The 10,294-nt window shown below is 41.1% G+C and overlaps 1 protein-coding gene across 23 annotated transcripts in view; it reads left to right on the top strand.

The window, feature by feature from the left end:
• The first annotated feature begins 448 nt into the window (after positions 1–448).
• rims2a (regulating synaptic membrane exocytosis 2a) overlaps positions 449–10,294 on the top strand; it is a 314,788-nt gene continuing 304,942 nt past the window's right edge. For 16 of the 23 annotated variants that reach the window (XM_022668728.2, XM_049467487.1, XM_049467508.1 and 13 more), the window contains exons 1-2: positions 450–763; positions 1,344–1,510. In XM_022668728.2, coding sequence (XP_022524449.2) covers positions 1,359–1,510 — 152 coding nt within the window. In that variant the 5' untranslated portion in view covers positions 450–763; positions 1,344–1,358. Of the gene's footprint in view, positions 764–1,343; positions 1,511–10,294 lie in introns of all 23 variants that reach the window. The other 7 variants (XM_049467524.1, XM_049467503.1, XM_049467521.1 and 4 more) reach the window with 3 other exon arrangements.

Raw genomic sequence — 10,294 nt, 5'->3', positions numbered from 1 at the left:
ATGGAGAGTTATCGCCAGTGTAGAAACAGATTCTGAGTGTGAGTAGGTGTGATGAGTAAATGCACAGTGTTAATGTTGATCAGTACAAGGTTTGTAGAGCAGGAATGCAACACAGAAGAGATAGATAGAGAAGACAGAAAGAAAAGAAGTTGATGGGTTCTGATAGGTCCCCTTTGTTTGAGTTAAAACCACATAAAACCCTCAGTATTAAGCTAAAGAAGATGCTCCCAGATCAGAAGACATCCAAGATAAAAACAGATGCTAGCATCTCACACTCACAGCCCAGCCCCCATCTGTGATCCAACAACCCACCAACCAATCCCTGCTCTTGGTGGGCGTGGCGTGTCGGAATACAGGTGTGAAAGGGAGAAGCCTCCGCGGGCGCTCTTTACGCATCTCCGTGGCTCCGCCCACGCGTCCGGTGAGAGGCTTTTTTTTCCTGCTTTTTTCGGTGCGTCCATTTTTTCCCTTCACTTGTACTGAAGAAATCTGGAAGAATCACCCAATCTGGAGGGACAGGGAGGAAGAGGAGGACAAAACAGAGGGAGAGGAGAAGGAGGAAGAGGAGAGCTCGGGAAAAGCGGACTGGAGAGGGGAGAGTCTCGAGCTGCTTGTTTCTACTGCGCTTTGGAGATGCCAAGAAGCTTTATTCTTGGAGGATGATGATGATGATGGTGGTGATGATGATGACGGCGGCGACGACGGGGCTGGGGAGAAGGATTTAGCTAGCTAACATGACTGCAGAATAGAAGAGATTAAACAGGCAAGGGTTTGTCTTTTTGTTTGGTTGTTTTCTTCACCATCAATTTACTGGGTGTTTGTGGTTTTGATGGATGGAGAGCATTGGGGAATGAGAATGAGGTCTGGAAGATGATGGGTGCTTATTATTGATATAGATACAGATATAGATAGATACTTTACTACATACAGCTTATATAGTGTTTGGATGATGTTCTAGATGTTCTAGCTAGCCCACCTTCTTTGGTGTATACTTTATTACCTATACTACTACTACTACTACTACTACTACTACTACTAGTAGCCTTAGCACTATTGATATAGAATCGTTGGAACATCTAAAAAAAAAAAACACCTGGACAAAAGCTGTAGGACCAGTAGGACCAGTTTGAACCCTCTTTGAGACCACAATAACCCAAGCTTATGATGCTATAAACCCCCTCTGCCCCTCTGTTATGTGAATGCCCTCGTGTTTGGTGTCAAAGACAATGAGGACAGGGCCTAACCCCCAGTAGAAATGTTTTTTGAAGGCAGATTAAGCTTTTTAAAAGCCATTCATTGGTGCTGTTTGTTTTGTTTTGTTTTGTGTGTTTCTCCTCCACCAGCCAGTGGTCGTGAAGATGTCCGCTCCACTCGGGCCCCGAGGTGGGCCGGCCACGGTGCTGCCGGACATGCCGGACCTGAGCCACCTCACCGAGGAGGAGAGGAAGATCATCCAGGACGTGATGGACCGACAGAAGCGAGAGGAGGAGAAGGAGCAGTCCATGCTGAAGTAAGGCCGGGCTGGGGTGCAATCTTGGGCTAGCTTTAGCCTAAGATGCTGCTGCTGTTGCCCTTTATTCCCTGTATTCAGGCTTGGTTTGGGTTCTTGTTGAGGTGGAGATTGGATGGGTTCTGGAGAACCTTTATCAGTATTAGGATCGTGCTTTGATAGTGTTATCCTATATCTAGCTCCTTTTTCTTTAGCCTGGACTGTAGCAGGCCTGCCTGCTGGCTCTCTCTCTGTCTCTGTTGGTTGGATATGGTTGTTTCTCTCTAGCTGTGCGGCTAATAACGAGGGACGCCATTTTTCGCATGTTTTACACTTTATATCGCAAATAACAACACTAATACAGCCGTCTACATCTGCAGCACACGGTCTAGCATGAGTTCCGTCGATGGTGTAAGGTTTAGAGCTGCTGGTAGAGCCAAACAGAGCGGTTGTGGTTGGGTGGTGCGGTTGGGTGGTTGGGTGTACTGAGAGCTCCAGCAGCTGAAGCTGTAGTGCTAGCAGAGCGCGGTTCAGCACCCTGGCGCTGTCCACTACTACTGTGGAGCTCTGCCATACACCCATACACTCATACACTCATACACCCAAACAATCCATTATAGCAGCTACAGCTGATGCTTATGGTTCTGATTGTTATCGAGAAATTTTCCTAGAAAGCTACAAAATATATTCTTATTATAGAGTCATTTAAGAACCATGTTTGGTTGCCTAAATACAATGAATGGTTCCTTTAAAGGGACATACTATGCAAAACCCATACAGCTCTGAAAACAAAATTAAGAGACCACTTCAGTTTCTGAATCAGTTTCTCTGATTTTGCTATTTATAGGTAAATGTTTGAGTATATTGTCATTTAGAGAATTTGTTTGCAGAAAATGAGAAATAGCTGAAATAACAAAAAAGATACGGAGCCTTCGGACCTCAAATAATGCAAAGAAAACGAGTTCATATTCATAAAGTTTTAAGATTTCATAATTTAATATTTGGTGGAATAACTCTGGTTTTTAATCACAGTTTTCATGCATCTTGGCATGTTCTCCTCCACCAGTCTTACACACTGCTTTTGGATAACATTATGCCACTCCTGGTGCACAAATTTGATGGCTTGTGATCATCCATCTTTCTCTAGATTACGATCTCTTATTTTTTCCAGAGCTATATATAGTAGCCTGCTTATGGCTCTGTTTGTTAGAAAGAGATTTTCCTAGGAAGCTACAAAAGAGATACTTATTACAATTTAAGAACCACATTTGGTTGATGTAAATCAATGGTGGTTCTTTAAAGGGAACATATTATGCAAAACTCTTATATAGTAACCTTATTGGTACTATTGGTAGAATCTACTATTGGTGGAACATCCAGCTTCATTCTTGATGTCGTGGAAGAATGATATAGTTGGTTAATGACCTGTTTTCCAATGTACATACAGAGACCACAACAAGAAGAGGAACTGAGGTGTCGAAGCCTTTTACTGGATGGTTCTTTAAAGAGTTTTTTTGGGTTTTGTAAATGAACTGTTCCCGTATCACCCTATAGGAAGGTACCACAAATATTTCTCAGAGCAATGCTATAGAATTCACATGGTTCTCTAAAGAGCTTTTTAAAATAGATGGTGCTATAGGAATGGTTCTTAGAAGCCTTTTAGTGGATTAAAAAAAAAAAACGTTTGAAACTGAGAGGTTTGCCCAAAACCCTACAAGTTAGGTACCATAAAATGTTTTTATTGCATTGCCATATACACTGCTTGGTTCTTTACAGAGCCTACTCTAGTGGATGGTTCTTTAAAGAGCTGTTAGTAAATTAGAGGTTTTTCTTGAACCATACAAAGATATTCTCAGTGTCAATTGTGTTTTGGTAGATCAAAACTTGGAGGTAGGCCTTCTCAGACATTCAGACACACTTGAATCATCCATTAGTTGATTACCAGACCAAGCGAGTGGGTTTGACTACAGCAGGTGCCAAACTTTGCAGGACATAATTCTGGTAATGACCAGTACAACTGATCTAGACATTTGTGTTTACAAATGCAGCCCCCTGTTTACTCATACAGCTGGGTAATATCCAGAAATGTATTTTTACAACTGATTGAGATAGCTGCTCTGGATGGGTATACTGAGCAGCTATACAGATTTTCCCTATAGCTCTATTCACGTTTATTGCACCAGTCTGACTCGTTCTGCTCAAACAGGTTCTTTAAAAAGGCTGTGTTGACACAATGTATGTTCTAAGGTATTTAGACAGTGCCTCTAAGTAGTGAATTCAGCTATTTTAAGGTGCACACACTGCTGACACAAGTGTCCAATTACACACATAGCACTGCCAACTGCCAGTGAATGATTCTGGAACAGTTGGACATGAACATAGAGTGACCATGTACAATCGTAAGCCTTGCCTAGAGGTGTTTTTATTCTGTTCTGTTGGTACCTATGGCTTCATCCAGCCTCGGTACCTGACTACATTGATGCTCCAGTGGCTGAATGCAATCAAATCTTCTCAGTAAAGTTGACACCCAGTGTAAAGCCTTTCTTGAAGAATATAGGCTGTAGGCTGCAAATACACTTTATTAATACCCTTGATTTAAGAAGGAACGGTAGATCAGCAGGTGCCTACAAATAAATACAGCTTTATTTAACGATGCAGTTAGTCTAGTTGTGGATATACGAGTGACATGACCTGTTGTATTCTAAATGAGGCCACATTTTATGGCCCAGCCCATCAATATGATAGCTGTGGACCCGACCCCACTATAAAATTATGACTGTGTGTATGTGTGTGTGTGTGTGTGTGTGTGTGCTGTAATGAGTATGGAAGATAGTTCATTTCATTAAATTATGTAGAAAAAGGCAAAAACAATGTGTTTTTAACTCTTAAGCTTTGAGCTTTTGACCATTGGGTCCAAGTGATCCATTCTAGAGGTTCTGGTCTCGAGTCTCGAGTATACTATATGGGCAAATGGACACCAGTTTATCCAGTGTTTCTTCCAAAGTTAAGGATATTACAAAGGTTTGTTTCGGTGTTTTACAGTTTAACCATGAAGATGAGAATATGAAGCAGGAAACATACATCTTGACGGACCAATCCCAGCGTTATTTCAGGCTACAGCATAGGGTATGCGGCAATGTGTTGGGTACATGTTAGGTACAGCACAGTTTCAGTGCAGAAGCTTAAATTGGCCCTTTAACTCTTTCTTCTCTTCTAAGGAGCCTTTCCACTAGATCAGTAGTGGGTGGGCAACTACAGTCTTGGAGGTTCAGGTTCCTGCTTATTTTGAGTTTTTCCTGCTGAAGCACACCTGAATTAACTCTCTTGGTAATTATCAGGTTTATGAGGTTTTAGAGAAATCAGCAGATTGAATGGACTCTGATCCCTGATTCCTGCCCCAGCACTAGAATCTGGAGCACTGCTGTAAGGGTTTGACTTCCTTCAGCAATTGGAGCATTTAAAAGGTCAGGTGCTGGATGATTTGTTCTGTCACTCCAACATCTTCCAGATGTATTGGATGGAGCTCAATAACCCAAGGGGAAAATTAATACCAAAGGGAAAATTAATACTGCATATACCAGTAGAGGCACTGGGTAGCGCTGTGTAGAACAACCGCCAAAGAAGCAGATACAGCTCTTTAGCTAACACTAGCCAGTTAGCATAACAAGCTAACTGGAGCACTGGAGTGACAGTAGGTCAGCTCTATGGAGTCAAACCCTCTGTCCTGCCTGGAGAAAAAAATGAAAACAGCACTTTATCTGAGGAGCTCCTGCTGCTGTTTCTCTCTGTAATGAAATTGTGTAATCAAGCTATAGCTCTGAGAATCGTTTCTCACATCTCCCAAACGAGCCCAGAGTCAGTCCTGGGTATAGAATTATTTATTCAGCACAAGTGATAAAACTCCCTATAACAAATCCCTGGATATGAGGTGAAAAAAACTTCAAGAGCAGTAACTATAGCCCTGTTTAAATATATTTATACTGTAGTTTAAAGGGTCATTTGTATGCACACAGAACTGAATTTATTTGTTAACTGGAGAAAAAGGGAATTTTGGCTGATGGTAATACTGGAATGCCTTGGCTTCAAGAGTAGCACATTGTAAATTGATATTAAACTTGTATCTAACTTGTAGTGTTTATGGAACTATTTAAAATATTTCATTTTGTGGGAGACTGGGGTTCAATTCCAGGTCCGTGTGACTGAATTCTGTGCTACACCAATCAAAGTCTTTGGGCTAGACTCCTAACACTACATTGGCCCACTTCTGTAATAGGAATAACCTCGTAAGTCGCTCTATGTAAGAGCATCAGCTAAATGCTGTGAATGTAATGCATTTGTTACTTATACTGCTGTGTGCATACAAATATTTTATTCTTTGCCAGATAAAATGGCTCCTTTGTATGAATGAAAAATCCGTTGTCTGTACTAAGCAGCGTGTGTCTTTAAAATATGGTTTTATTCCATATTGTAGCACCAAATAGGTTTTTGCTATTTTGATAAGCCATAGAACCTTTTTGTTGGTATCAGTTATCACTCAATCTCTGTCACTAGTCTTGTCCAGTCACATGTATCGTGAGCATGCTCAGTAGCTGTGTATGAAGCATGTGGTCAGTGAAAGCAAGCTAATGACGTGTTCTTGTGAAGGTCCCTCTGTAGCTGGATTTGTTTACAGTAGCTTTGGGAATGTTTGTGACAGCTTACGGAGCCGTAATGGAGGCTCGTAGTGGCACTTTCTCGTCATTAGTTAAATATTAATGCTGGTGGGCGTTAATGGGGGTGGGAAACCGAGCAGAGCTGGTGCAATACTTATGGTTAAAGTGACTCATCCACTCGATGCTTCTGCCACCTCAATGCTGGTGTGTGAATAATCCTATATGCATACACACACACTCTCACTCTCACTCTCACACGCCATTCAGTGTTTGGGAACGTTTCATTGTTCCTGAGAGAAACGGAGAGAGAGTATTAGCATCAATAGCGTGAGTAATGAGAGTCAGCATCGTCATTGGTTACTTTCATTACATTACCACCACCCTGGACTGGAGCCTAGTCTTTGATCTGTTGGCATATTGCGTGCAGACAACTGGTGTAGAGTTACAAAACAACAGAGGGGGCTAGGTAGCTCATGACTAATGCGTAGACCTCATGTCCTCCCTTTGTCAGAGGCCTGCGGTTGGCTCGGGCTTTGTCATGTGCTCCCCCGGCCTGCTTCATCTATTTTTGTTTGTTTGTTCGTTTTAGTTAGTTTCTTTTATTTAGAAGGGTTATTGTAAGGTTATTGAAGAGGCAATACTATTGATCATTTCATCAATTCATAACCTACAGTAGACCTAAATATTCATATCCCCTCATTGTTTGGAATTGAGCTGAACTGAGCTTTTCTGTGTATTATAATTGGTTAGTTCAATACTGTATCTGTGGTACTTTCAAAGATTCCTGGGAGAATATAGGGTTATAGAGCATATGAGTGTGTGCGTGTGTGTGTGTGTGTATTTATGTGAATGGGACAGGGCTTAGTTAGTAGTTACTGGAACCCAGTTGGCTTTACACTAATCTCACATCAGTCCCATGTAGGCTGTATACAGTATGTAGTGTACACAATCCATATGGGACCCATGTTTGACCCAACTTATATTACTGTCCTTGATGCTAATAATAATTGATTATTAATCAAAATGTGGGTTAATATGGAAGCAGTACACAAAACCAGTTGGGCTGCCAGTTGGGTTACCCATACAGGACTCACATGAGCATGTTTTCTGGGCAAAAAACCTAGAAGAGGCATTTGAAAAATATTTAAAAACTTGTAGCTTGCACAGAGAAATGTGTCAATCTATAATTTGTGAAAAGAACAGACAAGTGTTAGCTTGCTAAAAACAAACACTAAAGTCACTAAATGACATTGAAATTATGTCTTATTCCATTAAGTCTGCTCAAGAAGGAGAAAACTTTTATTTGATGGACATTTTCTGGGCTGTTTAGTACAGAATGGGAGCCTTTAGATTAGCTTTTGCTGCTGTAGCTTTTTTAATAATGGGAGGATAGATATAGAGCCTAAGTGTGAGTGTTTAGTTAGTGGTTACTGAGATCCAGTTGGGTTTCACACTAATCCCAGGTCATATATATGTAGTGTACAATCCAGATAGCGGCCGTGTTTAACTCCCCCAACTTCATTACTATCCTTGGTAAGCGTAAAAATATAGGACTAATATGAAACCAGTTTAAAAAACGTTCTGCTTACCAGTTGGGCTTACCCATACAGGCCCCACATGGGCATGTTATCTGAGATACAGCATGGAAGAGGCATTTGAAACATGTGTGTCAATCTATAATTTGTAAAAAGAGCAGACAAGTGCTAAACATCCTCATAGCATCTTTCTTTCCACTTTATCTCCCAATTTTGCTAGGTCAATTGTCCCAACCATTCAGCTGCTACACAGCTGTATATCCCCCATCACTGGTGATGCCACAACACATCACCCTTTGGAGTAATGAGGGGAGAAAATGTGCCATTTACCCACCCAGAGAGATCAAGGCCAATTGTGCTCTCTCAGAGCTCCAGCAGCTGCCATGGCAAGCTGCATGACCAGGATACGAACCATTATACCATCTTTCAGCTTAAAAACAGCAAGTTAAGAGTTAACTCACTGAAAACAAACAATAAAGTAACTCAATTATACTAAAAATACGTCTCTTTTCATTAAGTCCGCTCAGGAACAAGAACATTTTAATTTGATGGACACTTTTTATGGGCGGTTTGCTACAGAGCGGTAGCCTTTTTATGCTTTCAATTGTAGACAAAGCAGATAAGAAGCTCAGATCAAATCCATACATCAGTGTTCTAAAATCTACTGTAAGGTATTTGCAGTAAAACAGAAAACAGAGAAAATATACCGTATTTTTCGCACTATAAGATGCACTTAAAATACTTTAATTTTCACAAAATTGTCAGTTCACCTTATAATCCAGTGCTCCTCATGTGTGAATTCTATCAATCAGGTTGTAAGGAGCGGTAAAGCCACATTGCTCCAGTGTTATAAAGGAGTTTCAGTGAAGTTTCTCCAGCACCAAGGCTGGAGCTGATTTAGCATTAGTCACTAACTGTTGCGCTAGCTCTTTTTTGGCGTTCAGAGGTCAATATATCTGACTATATAGACTGTAGCCTACAAAACTAAAAGCTAAGTGGGACGAACCGCTAGCTGATAGAGCCCTGGCTTACCGGAACACTCAGGGTTCCTCAGTGTAGCGCTATCGGATGGCATTTGATAGCATTTAAAAGTGCTGCTAGTGCTTTTGCTAACATCTAGCACTGGATTAACATCCAGCAATCATTTCACTTTGAAAGAAAATGCTTTTTTTCTTACTTGCTGAATTAGAAGGAAAACATGGTGACACCCCTCCCTGTTCCTTATGATCTGGTGCTCCTTATACTTCGTAAAATATAGTACTCTGTATTATTGCCTTTGGTATCAGAAGCAATTACGAAAGAGCAGGTGTCTACAGTCCTTTCAGTGTACAGTTTAGACTGTAGTGTACATGTACATTGACCAGCCCCTTTATTAATACAACATTACTGAGAATAATGATCCAACACCCAAAGAATAATAATAGCTGCTCTGTGGTGGTTTTCTCTCCTGTGGGGTCCTGATCATTGATACATGATCATTTATCATAAGCTGATAAATTGATAAATTGATAATTGATAGCCCCTTCATTAATATAACATTACTGAGAATAATGACCCACCACCCAAAGATTAATAGTAGCTGCTCTGTGGTGGTTTTCTCTCCTGTGGCGTCATGATCATTGAAGAACAGAGTGAAAGGAGGATAATAATAAAATATACAGAGAAACAGATACAGAAATACAGTCTGTAATAACAGAACTACAAAGTGCTCCTATATGGTTTTAATTAAGTGGCCATTTATGTATATATAAAGGCAATTGCAATGTATTTATATTGGATACAGCAAATACTATTGTATCAGTATCGCATTCCTACATGCTATTTATTTAAAATCCGACGATAAATGTCTGGTCTTATATGACTGGAAATAGCTGTCCAGAGGCGTATGAGCAGATTTTCCCATAAGGCCGTTGACTCAGTGATTACTAATACTATCTTATGCTGAATCTTTAGAACCTCCTTATGCTTCTATTTCCTCCAAAGCCGTAACCAGCAGCCTCCAAACGGCCCTGTTCCTCCAGCACCCATCACAATCCCCGCGGTCAGGTGGAGAATGGTGTGCTGTTCCTGTTCAGAGGAACATGCATTATATTCACATATGGCACATATTCCCCTCCACCATGTACATGCGCTCTCACTGCTCGCCCCTCCGCTCCTCCCCCCTCACTCTGAGTGCCCCCAGGGGTCAGGACACTGCGAGGGCAAGTGCACACCACACGGCCGTGTTACGCTTGTGAGCATGCTTTCAGAGCGTGCGCAGTCCTGCAGACAGTAAAACAAGTGGCTTTTTCGATCCTGCTCCTGGAGTACTACGCCTGTCCTCTAACAAACCACCCCCCCCCCCACACACACACACATCCAGCTAATGAGCTAATTAACCCCTACAGCACTAAAGTCACTATACTATTAAAATGCAATTATGTCATTAAATCATTTAATAATTTAAGCCACACAGTATTTAAGTGCATTTGCCACAAAAAGTGAGAAAGAGGTGTACAGTAATAGATGTTTTTTGTCATTTTGTCATCATTTGCAGTTCTGGATCTGTGAATCTGTGATGTTAAAGGGCTGTGATTGGGTAACTTTAAAAATGTGTTGGGAAGCACACACACACACTT

This window comes from Astyanax mexicanus, chromosome 1 (assembly GCF_023375975.1).
Source record: "Astyanax mexicanus isolate ESR-SI-001 chromosome 1, AstMex3_surface, whole genome shotgun sequence".
In the NCBI taxonomy this organism is placed as follows: domain Eukaryota; kingdom Metazoa; phylum Chordata; class Actinopteri; order Characiformes; family Acestrorhamphidae; genus Astyanax; species Astyanax mexicanus.
The sequence above is the reverse complement of the archived record's forward strand: the minus strand, read 5'-3'. Positions and strand labels throughout refer to the sequence as shown.